Source organism: Rhinoderma darwinii, chromosome 2 (genome assembly GCF_050947455.1).
Source record: "Rhinoderma darwinii isolate aRhiDar2 chromosome 2, aRhiDar2.hap1, whole genome shotgun sequence".
Classification (NCBI taxonomy): domain Eukaryota; kingdom Metazoa; phylum Chordata; class Amphibia; order Anura; family Rhinodermatidae; genus Rhinoderma; species Rhinoderma darwinii.
The window spans coordinates 109,867,671-109,888,648 of NC_134688.1; the positions used below are offsets into that span (position 1 = coordinate 109,867,671).

Sequence of the window (20,978 nt, forward strand, 5' to 3'; positions counted from 1 at the left end):
TCGTACGAGCGCTGCCTCCCCTTCGTTTTTTTCTTGCTCACTGTGAATCTCCGACAGATGCAGCGGTGATTCACAGTATTGCAGCTTTCTAACATTGAAGTGAATTGGGACAAGGCGGCTGCAATACCTGTGAATTGCCGCTGCATCTGTGTAGACTATTCATAGTGAGCAAGAAAAAATTAAGGGGAAGCAGCGCTCGTATAAGCGCGGCCCCCCCTTCAAAACAGCTGAAACGCAGGGGTCCCGGGAGTCGGACCCCCGAACCATCAGCTATTGATGGCCTATCCTGAGGATAGGCCATCAATTTTTAGCGACTGGAAAACCCCTTTAATAGAAAAGGTAGCACAGGCAGAGGAGGCTCTACACTTGTTACTAAGTCTTCTTACTAGATCTTAACTAACCGAGTACGTGATTTTTCTAAATATATTGGCAATCACTGTGTCCAGGGAGGATTTGTTTTTGTTTTTTTACTTAAAAAAGGGGTTTCCCACAACCACATGTATCCCCTATCCACAGAATGGGACATACATGTGTGATCGCTGGGGGTCTGACTACTGGGACTCCATGAGAATGCAGCGCTGGTGCACTTGCTCGACCTTTGCTTCATTAAATTTTATGGAGCTGCCGGAGACAGCGATCCCTAGAAATGAATGGAGCGCAGGCCACTTTGGGGGACTTTCAGTCCCCAGTTCTCATCGCTCAAGGTTCAGCAGAACCTGAAAAACAAAAAAAATAAAGTTAGTAATATGAAGAATAAATAAGCTTCTCCTGATCTCCAGCGACTTCTGTTTTCTTCCCTGCGTTGCAATAGAAACTAGACGTCAATGAAAAATAATTTCCCTTCATGTAACTCTGCTACCTGTCGACTGAAAAGTAATCCACCACAGGGTCTCCCTCTTGACTTTCATTGTTCCCAACCTTTTGGTTTGTCCTGCCGCCGTGATGAAAAAATGTTATGCCCAAGTTAGGAAAAGTAACACAAAGACGATATAACCGGATACAAAAAACCCACTATGGATATCACAAATATTATGGAAGTCTAAAGATCCGCAGGGAGAATATGCTCTAGTTATTTGAAGAAGAATCTGGCCGTGATTTGATGTGTTTATGTGGGGATATTGGGCATGGTTAGGGGGGCGTGGCTTAAAAATTTCCCTCTTTTCCGAATTTAAAAGTTGGGAGGTATGTATGGGATGAAACAACATCCCAGGAGGCCGTGTTGGAGGGAGAAACACATACTTCTGGGTAAGTATGAGTTTTTTTGGTTCTCCTGAGTTGCGTTTTTTGCGGCGGAATCACTGCGAACCCACCACAAAAAACGCAACAACTGCTATTTGTTGCAAGATTTACCTCCCCATTGAATTCAATGGGGAAAACCCGCAACAAATAAGCGTTTACGCAAATACAATTGAAATGCTGTAGAATAAAACTCTGCACCGCAGGTCAATTTCTGAGTGTATTTTCCGCTCAGCATTTACGCAGCGTGTGGATGAGATTTGTTTTATCTCATACACTATGCAGCTACTGTATTTGCTGCGGATTTTCAGGAAAAAAAAAATCGCATTGCGGAGAAAACGCAGTATTGCTGAAGTGTCTGACCCTTAGAGTATGTTCACACGATAACGGCAAATGCGTCTGAAATTACGGAGCTGTTTTCAGGAGAAAACACCTCCTGAATTTCAGACGTAATTGCTTGTACTCGAGTTTTTTGCGGTGTTCATTACGGACGAAATTGGAGCTGTTTTTCAATGGAGTCAATGAAAAACGGCTCCAATTACATCCCAAGAAGTGTCCTGCACTTCTTTTGACGAGCCGTCTTTTTTTACGCGCATTCTTTTGACAGCGACGCGTAAAACGATAGGTCGGCGGCACAGTACATCGTAATGCCCATTGAAAGTAATGGGCAGATGTTTGTCGGCGTAATGGAGCCGTTTTTCCAGACGTAATTCGGGGCGTAAAACCCCCGAATTACGTCTGAAACTTGGTTGTGTGAACCCAGCCTAATTCTGTGTAAACAGTAAATTACATTAAAAAAATGTTTCCAGTCAGTTGTTTTCTACATTTCCTCTCCCAAATAAAAATTGATAGAAATGAAACGTTAATATAGACTCAAAAACATGATTTAAAAAAAACTACAACTGTTAACTAGGCCTCATGCACCTGGGGTGAGATAAAAAATGAAAAAGTTTTCAATGTCAGAAAACGGGGACAAAAACTAAAAAAAATCTTTTGATTCTTAAGGGATTCCTGTCAGTTTGCCTGGAAAGCATAGGAGCAGAGAGGCCGAGGCAGCAGTTCATGGGTCACTCACAACAGAAAGAAAAATCCCCAAATATTTAAACCGCTTACAAATGAATAAAAATGGCGGCACAATTATGCTTCTTGGTCCGCTCCTTTCTCCGTACCGGTGGGCGGGCTTGCGCTATATCACGTGATGTAAACAGTTGGTTTCTATGACATGTGTACGCTCTATTTCATTCCTAACTGCGCTCATCACGTTTCCTCTTCCTGCTCCAGCTTGTCCTCTGCAAAATAAGCAGCAAATTATCAGTCGCCGCCGTGTTATTGTATCGGGTTTCTCCTCCCTCCTTGTTTGCCTCGACCCACCTATGACGTCATGCAAGCAGGTGGCGGAAGGAAACGTGGTGAGAGGACCAAGATGGCGACTCCCTATGTGACCGATGATTCCGGTGAGTGCGGCACCGGTAGAGGGAAAGCATGCCTGGGTCGTATTCCATTACGGCTCCTGTACGTTTTCCTGCAGGTAGCGCTGCAGCGTGTGATGAATGATGTTTATGACTGTGCATAGTGAGCATCCATTCATCAATCATTGTGCGCTGCATAGTGCTCCGTGCATCCCCTGTGAGATGCTCATCCTGCAGCCGCCCTGCTGTCCTAGTAATTTCTTACGGTTGTGAAGTTCTGTATATATATATATATATATATATAAAATCTCTTACTACACACGTTTGCATTGTCTAGGGCATATGATGTCTGGCAGGGGGCAGAAGTGGCAAGTTGCTGCTATGACAATCCAATATTCTGTTATTTGGGTATAGAATGATAGCTCTATAGGGTACTGTATTATAGTACTATTCGGTAGCGGGTAGAAGTTATCCTATTTGTAAAGGCGACTGAATGGCGAGGTGCTGGATTTTCTACACCTGTGGCAATGAGACTGAATGACACCTGAGCTCAATGATAGAGGTGTGTGCCAATACCTTCATCCATATACTGTATACAGACTGTAATGAAGATTTTGGAGTAATAGGCTGGTCGCTCGTGCTCCTCTTGGACTGTTTTGGCATCCTTTGCCTTTGTGGTCATTTTAAATAACTATGTAGTTCTTCTGGACATGCAGTTACCTTGTTCAGTTATAACGATCTTTCCCGACTACACCATAAAAAGTTCAACGGTGATGGGGAGAAAAGCGGCTGCCCGTCACCTGTGGCAGCGGCTTATCTCACGTGGAACAGAGAATCGGGCATGTTAAAATCCAGTATGCCCATTCCTTCTTCCCCTCAATAGTAGCGATTCGGAAACCCTGGCACACAGCTGAATTTGGCTGGTTTGTCCGGCTTTTATCCAATGTGTGGCTAGCTTAATCTATTTCCCTGCATTATGTGGCCTCCCTATCTTAGCGGCCGGTGCTACATGTTTATTCAAACTGATGTGCTGAAGTGTCTGATAAATAAATGATGTGTTCCGTGTCGTTTGTAAGGACAAGTTCAATGAAATTCAATCCATGTAACACTACAATACTATGCTTTGTCATCTCATGTGCTAGCGGGACAGAGAAGGCTGACAAATGGAAACGTCAATGCTTTAGGAACAATTCATACAATGTACTGAGGCAGACATGCTGCATTCTTTAGGCGGTGTTCCGTTGAGGGGTTCTGTCGGAGGTTTCCGTCGGGTTAACCCCTCAGCCGAAAGGCAAACGGAAACCTCAGCTTCTGTTTCCCTCACCATTGAACTCAATGGTGATGGAAACCTAGCTGATAGTTTCCGTCTGTTACCATTGTGACAGGGTTCAGTCGCTTTGACGGAATTGATAGTGCAGTAGACTGTGCTATTGGTTCCGTCAAGAACTCCGAACCCTGTCACAACGTTGACAGACGGAAACCGTTACCGAGCTTTCCTTCACCATTGATATTAATGGTGAGGGAAACTGAAGCTTAGGTTTCCGTTGAGGGGTTAACCCGACGGAAACCTCCGACTGAACCCCTCAACGAAAGGGCAATGGTGATGTGAACAGGCCCTTACTCATAACTTACGCTCGCAGTATTTTGGTCATTATTTTGCATCAGTATTTGTAAGCCAAAACAAGGAGAGTTCAAAACGCGGAAGAGGTGTAAATCTTTCCAGTACATCCCTCATGACCGCACCACAGGAGGTTGCCCTATTGACCTCTATAGGTACAGGAAGACAGAGGTTAAAAGGCCCCTTCCACCACCCACTTGCCAGTATTCTTCCTGTCCCTACAGGGTCAGGAGCAGAGAGACGTCGCTTCTGGAGAAAACTCGGGCAGGGGGCAAGATCGGGGAGTCCGTGCACTCTCCCTTCTATTGCTCCTATGAGCCTAGGCTAATACCTCTCTAACGGGAGGTCCCTTCGCTTCCAACCAAAACACCTACCTTACGAATCCTAGGCACGGTTCCGGTAGTGGGTGGGGTTCGGGATTCACAAGCCAGGATCCGGCCGAGGCTGCGTGACCATGCGAGAACCGGCTGCTCCGTAAGGTTGGTAGCGCCGGCAACATCCTCGTGGCGGCCGCATAGCCGGAAGTCTCAGTCGCCGGCTATGACGCGGCCACATCTCAATGGAATAGCCGCGACCGGAAATGACGTCGGGCTACTTCTGGTCTGCGGCCATCTTGGAAGGCAGGAAATTCGAAACGCCCGCATTTAAAGGGACCCGCACAGGTATGTAGTTAGAGCTGATACCTCTAACGTGAATTTATACATACAGCCTTAAAGGGAATGTGTCGATAGTGCCAGTAGAAAGGAGGGGATTGAATGTACAAACCTACACTGTGTGTCGCCATTTTTGGTGCGAATACACAGTGTAGTAGGCTTACATACAGTGGCAATCACACAGTAAAACACAGACATAACTTATCTGCTCCTGCCGTCGCCACTCCCTCCGCTCCGTCTGCTTCCTCCGCTCCTAGTGCTTGCTTCAGAACACATGTCCGGAAGCCGCGACCGGAAGTAGTAATCTTACTGTCTGGCCGCGGCTTCCGGTCCACAAGAAAATGGCGCCGGATGTCGCTCGGACGAAGACCTTCCATTTGGACTGTGTGGGAGCAGCGCATGCGCCATTCCCACACAGACAGCGTACACCATAGTGAATGGAACGGCTTCCGTTCGCATTCACTATGGGGATGTATGTGCCGTATTCCATCTCTGTATGTGTCGTTAATTGACACACAGAGATGAAAAAAAAAATGGCAGCCCCCATAGAGAAGAAAAAGTAAAACACAAACACACAAATAAATATTTTTTTTAAAATAAAACACTGAAAGCAAATTGATATAAAGATTTATTTTTTTCGCGACACCCTTCCTTTAAGCATATATCTTGTGGATTGGATATTGCATTTGACTATTGCTTGTTGCGGTGATGGAATTCCAGATATGTCCCAGGGTCATGTGAGTCTCACCCTTGGGGTAAGGGTTATGACTCCGTATGTAAGTACACCATACTTTACCTGCCTTTGTTTTCTTTAGGATAAAGATTCCTCTCAGAGACAAACTGATAAATAGGTTAAGAAATGTGCGACTTGTAGGAAATAACTACCAGAGTCGCATAGGAAACAATTGTGTCAAGACTGTATTGCAAAATGACTAAAAGAGGAACAACCGACATTTATTTCTGAACTTAGGGCTATGATTCGCGAGGAAGTGAGTCAGTCAGTAGCCTCCCTCGCCCCTCCTCAAGGACCTCCGTCACACTCCCGGGCAAAAAGGCCACAGACTGAAGTGGAACAAAAATTTTGCCCACCATCTCAGGGGTCTGACTGAGCAGGAGTGTTATTACTTATCAGAGGGTGAGTTAGAAGGAGAGGAACTCTTGCCTTCAGCCTTATCTACTCAAGAGGAAAAAAAAAATCTTCTCCTCTTAGATGTCTGATATCTTAATCCAGGCATTACGGGAGACAATGGATATTCCCAAAGAAGACCAACCCCCTACCATCCAGGATGAGATGTTTGGGGGCCTGACTGAGAAGAAAACAACGAAAGAAAATGGTAACGATGGAATGGGAGGATTCAGAAAAAACTCTTCATCAAGAGAATTTAAAAACAGACTTCTCCTTGATCCAGAAGACACTAAACCTTGGGAGGAGATCCCAAAAGTGGATGTTCCAGTAGTCAGGGTTGCTAAAAAAAAAAACGCAATCCCCTTCAAAGATTCCTCTCAGTTGAAGCACCCCATGGACCGGAAGGCAGACGGGCTGCTGAAAAGAGCTTGGGAATCTTCATCTGCTTTAATCTCTACAAATATCGCGGCCACATCTGTAGCAAGCGCAATGTTTATTTGGTTAAACCAACTGGAGACCCATTTGATGAAAACATCACGAGAAGATCTATTAGAATCTCTACCCTTATTAAAGATGGCAAACGGATTCTTGGTAGATGCATCAGCGGAATTCATTCGATGTGCTGCCAGGAATGGGGCTCTCTCAAATGCTGCTAGAAGAGCATTATGGCTCAAGATGTAGTCAGGAGACACGAAGTCTAAAAACAAACTATGTTCTATCCCATTTACAGGATCTCTGATGTTTGGTCCTCTCCTGGATAACATGCTGTAGAGCGCAACGGATAGAAAAAAGGGGTTTCCAGAAGAGAAACCTAAAAAGCCCCCTCAGTTTCGTAGGTTTCGCCAACAGTCGAAAGCAACCTCACAAAACTACAGCGGAAAAGGGAAGTCCGGTCGCTGGAGTTACCCCAAGGGAGGAAGGGGTCGAGGATATCTCCTCAACCCCAATAACTCATTTCAGCCCTCAAAGCAATGACGCCAAGAGTGTGGGGGGGAAGACTCCTACATTTTTATTCCAACTGGACCAGAATAACCCAGAACCCTTGGGTTCTACAGATTATAGATGAAGGGTACAAAATAGAATTCTGCTCCATTCCTCCAGACAAATTTCTAATAACCAAGTACCAAGCAAGAGATCTTCATCAAATCCTTATCCTGGACATCCAGAAACTGCTCAAATTAAAAGCAATTACTCCAGTTCCCCACAACAAAAGATTCAAGGGCCACTATTTGAAAATCTTCTTAGTCAAGAAACCAAACCGTTCTTACAGGACGATAATCAACCTGAAGTTATTGAACAAATGGGTGAAATATCGCAAGTTCAAGATGGAGTTTATCAGATCGACTATTCCTCTAATAAGGGAAGAAGCGTCAATGTGTACGATCGATTTAAAGGATTCGTACTATCCCGTCCCTATCTACCCCTCTTACCAGAGATTCCACAGATTTGCGATTCAGAACGGTCCTTCCATTCTCCACTTCCAATTTTGTCTGTCTCCCCTTCGGCATTTCCTCCGCCCCCAGAATTTTTACAAAAATGATTGCAGAGATTATGGCATTCTGAAGAAGTCAGGGCATAGTGATTATCCCATATTTAGACGATTTCCTGTTGACAGCAGATACTCCGTCTATCTTAAACAGTCATCGGTTATAGGTTCTTTCCCTACTACAGGAATTGGGATGGATAATCAACTTCGAGAAATCAAGTCTTCCTCCCCAAAAACAGAAGGTCTTCTTAGGAGTGCTGCTAGACTCCTCCCTTCAACATTCCTTCCTCCCAAGGGAGAAACAAATACTTCTACTGACAGAAGTGAGGAAATTTTGGGGAAAGAGCACCTGTTCCATAAGGGAAGGAATGCGGATGTTGGGAATGATGACGTCTTGCATCCAATCTATTCCATGGAGTCAATTTCACTCCAGACCCTTACAGAATCTGATCCTGTCCCAGTGGGATCGAAAACAGATGGATTCAGATTTCCGAAACAGTGAAGTAATTTCTCCACTGGTGGCTCTGCACAAACAATATAAGCAAGGGGGTCCCGGAAGAATGGTCCCTGAACAGGGAAGTCTTTCTGTCCTTAACCCGAAGATGGGGTTATCCACAAATAGACCTATTTGTCACAAGGAAAAACTTCCAGGTAGAAACATTCTTCTCCCTAAATCTCAAAGACAACCCATTGGGAGTAGATGCATTGTCCCAACCCTGGGACATGGATCTGGCCTATGCCTTTCCTCCGTTCCTCTAATACCAACAGTATTAAGAAAAATCCAGGAAGATTTGACAAAGTTCATCATTATTCTTCCCTATTGGCCAAAAAGAAGCTGGTTTCCAATCGTAAAGTACCTAGCGTTGGAAGACCCTATCATGCTCCCAGTCAAGAAGAATCTTCTCTCCCAGGGTCCCTTATTCTTTCAGGGAATAGAAACTCTGAAGTTGTCAGCCTGGATCCTGAAAGGCAGATCTTGAGGAACCACTGTCTGTCAGATGAGGTAATTTCAACTATCTTATCAAGCCATAAAGAACTTACCTCGAAAATCTATCAAATAATTTGGAAGAAATTCTGTTCCTGGTATGGAGATCTGGGACCAGACCCCTTTCTTCCCAAAATCGCGAAAATCCTAAATTTCCTGCAATCCGGATTCAAAAAAGGGCTTGGCCCTAGTACCTTTTTAAAAGTGCAGATCTCAGCCTTAAAGAGGCTCTGTCACCAGATTTTGCAACCCCTATCTGCTATTGCAACAGATAGGCGCTGCAATGTAGATTACAGTAACGTTTTTATTTTTAAAAAACGAGCATTTTTGGCCAAGTTATGACAATTTTTGTAGTTATGCAAATGAGGCTTGCAAAAGTCCAAGTGGGTGTGTTTAAAAGTAAAAGTCCAAGTGGGCGTGTATTATGTGCGTACATCGGGGCGTTTTTACTTCTTTTACTAGCTGGGCGTTCTGATGAGAAGTATCATCCACTTCTCTTCAGAACGCCCAGCTTCTGCCAGATCACGCTGTGACGTCACTCACAGGTCCTGCATCGTGTCAGACGAGCGAGGACACATCGGCACCAGAGGCTACAGTTGATTCTGCAGCAGCATCAGCGTTTGCAGGTAAGTAGCTACATCGACTTACCTGCTAACGCCGATGCTGCTGCAGAATCAACTGAAGCCTCTGGTGCCGATGTATCCTCGTTCGTCTGACACGATGCAGGACCTGTGAGTGACGTCACAGCGTGATCTGGCAGAAGCTGGGCGTTCTGAAGAGAAGTGGATGATACTTCTCGTCAGAGCGCCCAGCTAGTAAAAGTATTAAAAACGCCCCGATGTACGCACATAATACACACCCACTTGGACTTTTGCAAGCCTCATTTGCATAACTACAAAAATGGTCATAACTTGGCCAAAAATGCTTGTTTTTTTAAAAATAAAACCGTTACTGTAATCTACATTGCAGCGCCTATCTGCTGCAATAGCAGATAGGGGTTGCAAAATCTGGTGACAGAGCCTCTTTAAGTAATTTTTTTATACTCCTTTAGCTGAACATCGGTGGATCAGAAGATTTACTCAAGCAGTTGATAAATTGAAACCTTCCCTAAAGAAATCAGTACCTACCCGGGATTTAAATGTAGTGCTAACGAATCTGCGATCCCCCTTTGAGCCGCTCGACACGATTAATATGAATTTTCTAACTCTAAAAGCTGCATTCTTAGTCGCTATTACATCAGCAAGAAGGATTGGAGAAATCCAATCTCTGTCGATCATAGAACCTTACCTAAAATTACAAGAAAACAAGATCATTCTAAAGCTAGATCCTTCATTTATTCCGAAAGTATCTTCTGCCTTCCATAGGGAATAAGAAATAATTCTACTTTCCTTTTGTCCACATCCTAAAGGCCAACAAGAAGAAAAATTCCATTGCCTGGATGTCAGGCGAACAATTCTTTAGTATCTGGATAGAACCTCCTCTTGGAGACCAGATAAAAATAAATTTGTATTGTATGGGGGAAAGAATAGAGGAAAGAAAGGCTCTCTAGCGAGATGGGTAAAAACTACCATACAAGAAGCCTACAAGTCCCAAGGACTATGTGCCGCACAAGGCATTAAAGCCCATTCAATGAGGACAGTTTCGGCATCCTGGGCAGAAAGAAAAGAAGCCTCTATGGACCAGATCTGACATCATACGTTTTGCGAACATTATAGGCTCGATGTTCTGTCGGATACGGATTTAAGTTTTGGATGGAAAGTCCTCCAATCCGTAGTCCCGCCCTGAGCATTATAATTTGGTATTGCTCCTGTGGTGCTGTCATGAGGGATGTACTGGAAAATAGGAATTCGACCTACCGGTAATTGTATTTCCAGGAATCCATCATGACAGCACCCTTTTATTGAAATTCTGATTTGTGCAAGTGACATGTCAGTTATTATCCCTAGAAATAAAATAGGGTTGCATCCATCCTGGTGTAGTAATTGAAAAACACAGGCGAGTGTGTGATTGGAGGGGCCTTTTAACCTCTGTCTTCCTGTCCCTATAGAGGTCAATAGGGCAACCTCCTGCGGTGCTGTCATGATGGATTCCTGGAAATACATTTACCGGTAGGTCTAATTCCTACTTTCCATTATACCTTTTCTCTGTGTAGGTTCCAGTAATGGTATCTGCGGAATTATGTGTTTACCTGTGGTTTCGATGCAGATTTTCTGTATCAAATTACGCAACGCGTGATTTAGCCTTAGGCTGAAATTACTTGAAATCTCATTTACTTTGCTAGTACTGTATTAGGCTATGTTCACACGCTTAGCAAAAAAGTCTGAAAATACGGAGCTGTTTTCAAGGGAAAACCGCTCCTGATTTTCCGCCATTTTTTTTAGCAACTCGCATTTTTTACGGCCGTTTTTGGAGCTGTTTTTTCTATAGTCAATCAAAATCTGCTCTAAAAACGGCTCAAATGGCATGCAGTTCTTTTTACGGGGCGTCTTTTTAATGCGCCGTTTTTTCAAAACTGCCTCATAAACAAACGCCCCGTCGGAACAGAACGCCGTTTTCCCATTGAAATCAATGGGCAGATGTTTAGAGGCGTTCTGCTTCAGATTTTTCGGCCGAAATAAGCATTGTGTACCTTAGGGTGAGTCCAAACACTGCAGACATTTTTTCTAACTGATTTTTAAAGCAAATTTACGGAATTTGGGGTGCCAATTTTACCCAATGGATTGCATTAAAAATCGGCAGCATGCCCTCAATTCTGCGTGGATTTTTTTTTCTACATGTGGATGGTGGTTTTTAAAACCCCATCCACATGTATTGTACTGTAAATTGCTGTGGTTATAAGGGCAGCAAGCTACAGGTCAATTTATCCAAAATGGCACAAAGAATTGATGTACCATTTAGTTAATAGAAGGACTGAAAAATGTGGCGGATAGAGTTATGAGCTCGGTATATCCATGAGGGGAGCGTGCTGCGCCCACCTCTCTCTGCGGTGATAGACACCGGCTCCTGTATATAAATGTGACCATTGGGCAGCATACTAAGTTGACGGATCCGCTTTAAAGAAAGAAGACTCTACATTACATGGAAAATGAAGATCCTATATGCTTACTGTAACTCTCTCCAATTGGAGGGCATGGTGGTTCTCGTCGTCTATTTTTAGTGACCACTGAAGCAATGGTGCTGGTGACATAAATCCGTGGTGTAAAGATTTGTATGTGCCACCTACGGCTCTAAGCGTAGTCTAAAGACCTCCCTAATGTTTAATTATGAAAAACTCCAGTTTTTATTGACTGTTTCCTTTAAATGAAATTTGAGCTTTGACACTAAATGGTCAGACCCTTTTATTGTGTCGTTGCCAGTGCATATGCTTGTAAGTGCCAAGATCTATGGAAAAGTGGGTTAAGTAGGTTAGAAACCTTTACCTCCGAAATTAAAGCTAGGATCGAATTGGTCGGTAAGACTAGTTTATTAGCAACCAATCACAGTGTAGCTTTCAATTTTCCATTTCAATTTTTCCAGTCTAAGAAATAAAAGCTGAGCTCTAATTGGTTACTTTGGGCAACAAGGACAGATGTCCTGTTAGGCCTTATTCACACAAACATTTTTCTCCTCTGTGTGCTGTCCGTTTTAACAACAGACAGCACACTGACCCATACAGGTCAATGGGACTGTTCACACGTCCTTTTTTTTTTTTTTTCAATGGAGCATGTGTCCGTTTGCGAGAAACTTACAACGTGGTTTCTATTAAAGAGACGCTCCAGCGATTTATTTTTTTTGTATAAACTAATGAAATTATTATTGCTACCGTTTGTACAGTACACCTGGTAAAAGGATGGGCAGGCCATTCTTTTACCGGGCGCTTTGTTTTAGACATATCCTGGCTGCAATGCCGTCACGTGACCTCATTGTGACAGGCCGATTCAAACAGCGTCTGCTGTTTGGACCGGAAGTCTTTTTCTCTCTGCATTCCTAAGAGACTCTCAATGTGAGTCTCTTAGGAATGCATAGAGAAAGAGGCTTCCGGTCCACACAGCAGACGCTGTATGAATTGGCTCGTCACAGTGCGGTCACGTGACTGCATTGCGCCCGGGTTATTTCTAAAACAAAGCGCCTGGTAAGAAAATGGCCTGCCCATCCTTTTACCAGGTGTACTGTATAAACACCATACATAATTAAAATAAACAAAAAGATATGACTCTAGTATAACAAACGGAGACCACACAAAATATCATATCATATATCCCCCCTGAGGAAGCATACGTGGCGAAACACGCGTCTGGGTTTATGCGGAGCAGACACTGTCTTCTACTCTCTGTTGCTACCTATGGGTAAGTGTATGATCAGACAGCTTACCTTGCTCAATGTACTGTTTTCTGTAATATACTTTTGAAATAGATGTCTGTCTAGTATATCTACATGTTTGCCCATAGACTATAGTTGGCAACAATATTTTATGCGGTCTCCGTTTGTTATACTAGAGTCATATCTTTTAGTTTACTTTAATTATTTATGGTGTTTGTTTAATAAAATTCAAAACTTTTATATATATATATATATGTATATATATATATATATATACATATATACATTGGCGTTAAAGGCTCTTCATTGTTTCTCCGTGTTATATAGATTAGTTCATGGAGCCGCCTAGATGATATGGGGGGACAGTGGTGGTTTAAACAGTCTCCAGCCCTTACTACAATTTTGTTTGGAGTCTATATATTGGTACTGTATAAACAGTAGCAATAATAATAAAAAAATCGTTGGGGTGTCTCTTTAACCCTACAACCATTTTTCGGATTTTAAATTTTTTCCTTCCCACATTCCAATAGCCATAACTCTTTTTTTTTTTTTTTTTTCCATCGATTTTTGCAAAACGAGTTGTAATCTTTCATGGCACCATTTATTGTACCATATAATGTACTACGAAATGGGGGGAAAAAAATATTTTGTGGGGTGGAAAATGAAAAAAACAGCGATTCCTTCATTGTTTTTTGCGCTTTGTTTTCTTACGGCGTTCACGGTGCAATAAAAACGACATGTTAACTCTATTTCTGTGGGTCAATACAATTACGGCGACACCAAATTTATATACTTTTTTTTTATATTTTGCTACTTTTACAAGGAGTGTAAAAAAGAAAACTTATTTTGTATCGCCAAATTCTGAGAGCCGTAACTTTTTTTCTTTTTCCGTCGATTGAGGAGTATGATGGCTTATTTTTTGCGAGACGAGCTGTAGTTTTTAATGGTACCATTTTGGGGTAAATGCAAGTTTTTGATCACTTTTTATTCCATCTTTTGAGGTAGATGAGGTGCCAAAAAAAACAATTCTGGCTGTTTACACTTTTTTTTTTACTGCATTCACCGTGCATGTTAAATAATGTTATATCTTAATAGATCAGACTTTTTACCTAGGGGACTTGAACCAGCGATCATTAGATCGTTTGCAGTATGTACTGCAATACTAATGTATTTCAGTATATCATGTTCCCGACAGGCACTCCGGCAGGGCTTAATAGGAGTACAAAGATGGCAGATCTCGGGGGGCCTTCCTTAGGCACCCAGGCTGCCATAACAACCATCGGCACCCAGGTATCCGCTCCATACTTTCCCCTACCCGGCTATGTATACGTAGGTAAACGTCATACATCGGGAAGGGGTGAAGTAGCGTAGTCGACTATGCTATTCAATACAGTTAAAAATAATTATGCGGAGACACACCTGCCCGGCTTATGCCAAAAAGGAGTCCTTTTGGTTGATGTCAGGACAATGAGCCGCCGAGCGTATACGTTTTTAAACTCTAAAAATGTATTGAAAAAAACCTTATACTTACTTCTGACGTCATGCTGGCCGGCCTCTTGGAATGACGTTTCATCCCATGTGATTGCTGCAGCAAATCACGGGCTGTAGTGGCAGTCATATGGGATGAAACGTCATCCCAGGAGGCCGGCCTGGATGGTGTCAGAGGGCCGGCCTCCTGGGATGAAGTTTCATCTCGTGACTGCCGCTGCAGCCGTCTCCTCCTCGGATGAAACGTCATCCCAGGAGCCCGGCTAATGTGGCAGTTTTCTGCAGCGCACGTTCCGGGCGAAAAACGGCACCACATTTTGGTGCGTTTTTTCGCCCGGGTTTCCCTGCGGCCACAGTGGCGGATTAGCAGTGTAACTTTATGCGCCGTATCCGCCCCGTGTGAGCTTGCCCTTATAGATACTTTTTACTCACTCGACCATTTTAAAAAGTGTCTAGAGAAAAGGGCATGGCTTAGAGCAGTCATGAAATGTGCCAGATTTATTATTTTTGCGCAAAATATTGGTGTAAAATACAGCAGTTATAAGGTGGTGTAAGTAAGAGAAAAGATGGGACAGATTATTCATACAGTGAACATCAATGTGATTAATTTGGCACATTTTCTGTCTGTGTGGTTTTGTCTTGTCTAACGTTAAGACGGTAATAATAAATGTCCCCTAATGTTTGCCTGACTAGAAAATAAATCTAATAGCTTACTAGTTCAGAAAGATGCCAGAATAGCATCTCCAAGAGGATGGCATCTCCAGATTGGCGATCGAGGAAAATCTGTGCCCGTATTCAGTGAGTAATTTATTAACACAAGCACAAATCTGTAATATCAGACAGAAAAGGTGGTTTGGGAAATTCTGCTTCTGTAATTGTTAGAAGAAATTCAAATGCTTATAAAAAAGGTTTGTAACCTTTCTAATAAGTAATGTACTGAATGTCGCCTTCCAAACACCTGCCCATTCTCAGTCAAAAAGAAATAACTGGAAGAATTAAAATGAAAGCATGACAGAGGACCTATAGAGACCTGCATGGAAATTACTCAAAGTGGTTTTCATAATATTTCCAGAAACCATGATAAAATAAGTCCCTTACCAATATGTCCCCTAGGGATTCTGCCCCAGCTGCCCACTGTGTAAACGTGGCCTTTATGTATTTGTATGGAACTTCTTTTTCAATTTATAGTAGTTTCTGAGACAAAAAAAAAGTGTTTTTCTTGTAGGCCCCTAGAAAACCCCTTTAACCCCTTTTATATTTTTATGTTGACTATATATTTGAAAGGTCACAAATATAGAGCTAATGTTGGGCCCCGCCTATTCACATGACTATTTCTTAAGCCTGCAAATTTGGAGTCCGTGTTTTAGATACATGGTGTGTTCCATCAGAGGCCATGTTCAATGGAGACTGACAAAATATGCAGCCTCTTATTTTCATACGCATTGTGGCCTATTCATGAGGTAAGGTGACAACTTTGCCTCATATGGCGCCCTTTCACAATTGTTGGGGGGGGGGGGCAGGATTTTGGCAGATATATAGGCCATCCCCTGCCCTTTTGCATCTTCGATTTCGGTAAGGGAGCCACATCTTCACTTTTTGCCTCTGGTGGACAAAAGGTAACAAGCCCCATGTTCATACATTTAGTCTGAATATGGAAGTAAACACAGACTAGAACCGGACTATATGGACATAAATACAGACAAAATCCAGATAGTTATGTCTATAGTCCATAGTCACTTCTATTATGTCCATTTTCAGTTCTGCATTCGTGTATTTGAATACGCTCATGTAAATAAGGCCTTACACCTAATGCTAAAAAATATTAGAACAGGGACTAATAAGTCATATCTCATATATTTTGTGAATATTAGGTCTATAGTAATTATACACACAGATATTAAAAATGATTGCATAAATATGGGCATTACTCATCTTGGAACTTTTTTTATTTTTTAAATTGAAGGGAAGTACATAGCAGCTACCCAGCGTCCTGATGGCACCTGGAGGAAGCAGAGAAAAGTGAAAGAGGGATACGTGCCCCAAGAAGAAGTTCCTGTGTATGTATTTGTCATTCTGTGTCACCTGTAAGATGTTGGGCAGTGGTCAATTACACTAAAGGCAATGTAGTCAAGGAATGTCCCCATCACCACACTACTTAGGCCTCATGCACACGGCTGTGCCCGTAATCACGGTTCGTAATTACAGGCACGGCCGGTTGCTTTTGCGGGCTGTGCTTCCATTAGAAAGTATGGGAGCACGGTCCGTAAAAAGCAAAAGATTGGACATGTCATATCTTTTTTGAAAGGTTTCTACGGCACGGACACCTTCCTGTAAATATACGGGAAGGTGTCCGTGGACAATAGAACTGAATGGGTCCATAATTGCGGACCGTAACTCCGGAAAATTTTTAAGGTCGTGTGCATGGGGCCTTAAAGGGATATACCCATCTCAGACATTTATTGGATATCCATAGGTTATGCTTTAAATGTTGAATAGATGCATGTCCCAGTCTTGGGACCAGCACCTATCTCTAGATCGGGGTTCCCCCAACACCTTCCTTGCCTGATTAGATGGCCACCGCATCCAGGCGGGGAATAGGTGTGGAGGCGGTTGGTATTCCAGAAACAGCTGAGTTATGTTCCCTTCCATAGAAGTAAATAAGAGTTACAGAAACAGCGAAGCACATGAATGAATTTGGCAATTATGGAAACTGCATAGATCACTCTGCTATACTGTTTCTGTAACTCCCATCAGCTTCTATGGTTGTGACGAAAACCAAGTAGCAGCGATCTTGGCCATTCCCATAATCTCCCCCACCTTGTCGCTTAGTTTACGACTAGAAGCGGCAGGTAGCGGCCATCTCAATAGACGTCTGGGTACCCCCGATTTTAAGATAGGTTTGGTTCTCGGAGCTGGGACCCGCATCTGTCAGACATTTAAGGCATATCCTATGGATATGCTGTAAATGTCCAAGATGGGAATACACCTTTAATGTCCTGAAACAAACATAAGGGGTTTTCCTGGCTTAATTGTCATCTACATAAAAAAAAGCTCTTTTATTGAAATTAAGGACTTACTCATACAGTATTGTTTATTAGAAGTTTCCCCCCCAGTCCCTGGCAGTCCACTGCCGGTAAAATGTATAGTTCTTACGCGAGGTCACATGATCTTGTCACATCACTATAGAGATATTAGTCACTGCAGTCAAATTATGTCACTATGGTATTTTAATGTAGCATTTAAAGCATTGATTTCCCCTGTAAAACAAATATTTTGGATGTGTGAGGGTGGAAAAAACTACTCATTTTGTTCTTAGGACCTATTATTCTATTACAATGTATTGGCAAAACATATTCAAGTCTGACCTGGTATTCATTTATAAACCTATACCTATAGGTACAAAGATATTTAGCAGTTTTACGTTTTTTTTGGGGTTTTTTTTTTTACACTGTTTAATCCATTTTTTTAATTGTCTTGTTCTTGCAGGTATGAAAACAAGTATGTCAAATTTTTCAAAAGCAAACCCTCACTTCCTCCAGGACTTAGCCAGGCTGAGTCACCTGCAAACAAATCCCAACAGTCCTCCAAGCAAGATACAGAAACCAATCTGTCTAAAGCAGCCAAACGCAATATGAAGCGCAAGGAGAAAAGGAAGCAAGAGAAAGGAGATCGAGAAGTGGTGGAGGAGGCCAGACAGGATATGGAGAAGATTAGCATTTCAGAAACAGAGGTGCAAAAGGACAATGCGAATAGCGAAAATTCTGCAGGCGAGAAGGCCAAGAAACTCAAGAGCCTGCGTAAGAAGCTTCGGCAAGTGGAGGACCTACAGCAGAAATTAGACTCTGGAGAGATCAAGCAGCCTTCCAAAGAGCAGTTAGAAAAGCTGGCTAGGAGGAAAGCACTGGAGGAAGAGATAGAGGACGTTGAACTAGACTTGTAGAAGGGAAGGCATCAGTAATGCCACATTAAGCCGTTTGTTTTCTCCGTTTCTCATTCAGTTCATGTTCCATTGTAGTTTCCCAGGGGAAAGCTGCTTCTGCTTCTCCAAAGGACATCGAATACTGAAGATCTAATCTCCAGCTCATTGGCACATAGGTGAGGAGAAAAAGACACCATCTTCACAGATAAATGTGAAACATCTATCACGTATCTGAAGACCGCATGTAGTAGATCTCCATGTTGCTGTTGTGGAGAATTTATCATGTTGTTCCCATGCTGGTTTTGTGTTGTGCCGATTAGTAAAGATTAGTCTCTAGATTTGCCGGATGGTCTTTGGATTGCAGAGAATGATGAACTTTGGACACTATACAGAATTTAAGCAATAATTAGTTTAAAGTACATTATGTATCTCTTTTATATCAAATTCATAATGTACCTACGTCCCATACTTCTGTAAATGATTTGTGGAGGGTAATGATGTAGGGGAAAAACAACATTCTAAAACAGAAAAGAGGTTATGTGAGATGTGAAATTTTTTATTGGGGGCTGGAAATGAAATAAATAAACCAAAAGCACTCCCGGTGGTGGTTTACATGGACGTAGCTTGTGACTGCTGCAGCCAATCAGAGGGCTCAGCAGCCATATGTTGTATTTCTGGTATTATGGCAGAAATATGATTCGTCACCAGTGAGCCCCGCTGAGCTGCAGCAGTCACAGGCTACGTGCATGTAAACCACCACCACTGCTGGAGTGACGGTGCAGGATCACCGGGGGCAAGGATAGGCAACTACTGCTGTTTTGGTTTAATTATTTTATTTCCAGCCTCTAATAAAAAAAAATCCCTTTAAACTAAAATGGCATCTTGCATAGGGAATATGCTTTAGCAATAATGGAAGTCTCATGGTATTTGCATATACAGTTACACTTTTTTACATTTTACCAAATATGGGAGGTTTTTGGTTTGTTTTTTTTGGAGGGGGGGATGAAGAAGTTAAAGGAGATGTCCAGGATAAGAAAAACATGGCTGCTTTCTTCAAAAAACATCTCCATAGCTGTCTACAGGTGGTGTGCTTAGTTGCAATACCAGACACAACCTATGGACAGGTGTGGAGCTGTTTCTGGAAGAAAGCAGTCATGGACTTCTAATCCTGGACAAACCCTATAATGAGCGATCACTTTCATACAATAGTTTCTCTTTCAATCTGATACTTATCAGGGGTGACCTCTGAGACCCTGCTGATCATGGGAACAAAGGAGCAGAGTTTTCCCTAGTAATCGGCCGGTGCAGCGGGCACCAATCACCGAGACATCGTTGATCGGCGCTCGTTTGCTCCTGTCACACGGAGCTATGGATGGAAACGAGTGGTTGTTACTCCGATCGCTCGTCCCCATACGTTATCATGTCGGCATCGCTTCTCTCTGTTTACACAACCGACAACGATAATATTTTACTTTTTTTTTAAACGATACGATCAGCAGATGAACGAGCATTTACACGTTCATCTGCTGATCGCTGCCCTGTTTACACAGGGCAATTATCGGCAACGAGCGTTCTATGAATGCTCGTCTGCCCGATTATCATCCAGTGTAAAACCCCCTATACACCATCATTTTCTATGCTGGTAAAGCAAATGATGGTTGAAGTGCCCATATATCAAATTGCTTTGCGTGGCCCACTTAAGTTTGCCCAACTACAGGGTTGTTTTTTAAACCTATAAAGTGGCTTGAGCCAGATTCGAGCTTTACACCCGATTATGAGGACGCAAATGACTACGTAAATGTCCCAGCTCCTCTTGGGGGGAAAAAAATGGCCTGTTTTCTATAGTACATAAGAAAATGTACTCTGACACACGTGGTTAGCAAGATAAAGGTAACAACCCGTCCGTCCGCTGACTTCTTGACAGGTGGACAAAGTCTTTTCTTTGTGAAAGGTGTGATGGTGTTCAGTGCACAGATATTTTCCATTATGTAAGAAAATGTTATGTGATCTTAAGCTCTTCAGACTGTAGTACTCTGGACTGGGCCTTACCAGAATCACAGGAAGAAAGAGGAACAATACAGTAGCACAAAACTCTGCATAGTTTTAACATGCAGCTCTACAGGAATGTAGTTAAGGTTTTTTGATGATCATGCATGGGAAGGAAGCTGATTGTAACTAAAAGTCAATGTTTTACAATGTACAGTACACATCTTACATTCTTTGTGTTTTGAATCCATTTATTATGTTTGATAAAGTTACAACCAGGTGACGTATATGTGTATGCATAGGGGGTACATCTTATACTGTGTCAGTAATTTACGATCGTCTAACATCACATTATGTGCAGACCTCTTTAGTATCTTTTCCATGTCATGTTCATAGACTCTTCTCCCCTCCTTTTGTGTGTGGGGGAAATCGCCATTGGATTTATTTGAACTGTATTGTACTATTTGTTACTATTGTTTGTTGTATTTTTATTTTATTTTTTTATATAAATAAAATAGGTGTAATAAACCTCAGCTTGCACCAATGACTTTCTAGATGTTCATTGTATTGTATGTTGCATAATTAAACACTAGGGGGAGCTAAATGTTTTGCACATGAACATGCTGGGACTTTTTTAATTCAACCACTGATTAAATTATAAGCGTGCTTTTTTTTTTTTTTTTTCTGTTTTGTTTTGTGTTTTTGTTCTTCAATGAATTGTACATATATAAGTAGCTAAATAACAAGTCATTTTCACATTAGGGATATGGCTT

At 42.4% G+C, this 20,978-nt stretch overlaps 1 protein-coding gene across 1 annotated transcript; it reads left to right on the forward strand.

Moving 5' to 3' along the window:
- Nucleotides 1–2,470: 2,470 nt before the first annotated feature.
- On the forward strand, nt 2,471–20,746 carry PYM1 (PYM1 exon junction complex associated factor). The gene is made up of 3 exons (XM_075850182.1): nt 2,471–2,690; nt 16,264–16,357; nt 17,787–20,746. The coding sequence occupies exons 1-3, from the start codon at nt 2,618–2,620 to the stop codon at nt 18,238–18,240; spliced, it is 621 nt and encodes a 206-aa protein (XP_075706297.1). The 5' UTR covers nt 2,471–2,617; the 3' UTR covers nt 18,241–20,746.
- Nucleotides 20,747–20,978: the final 232 nt, after the last annotated feature.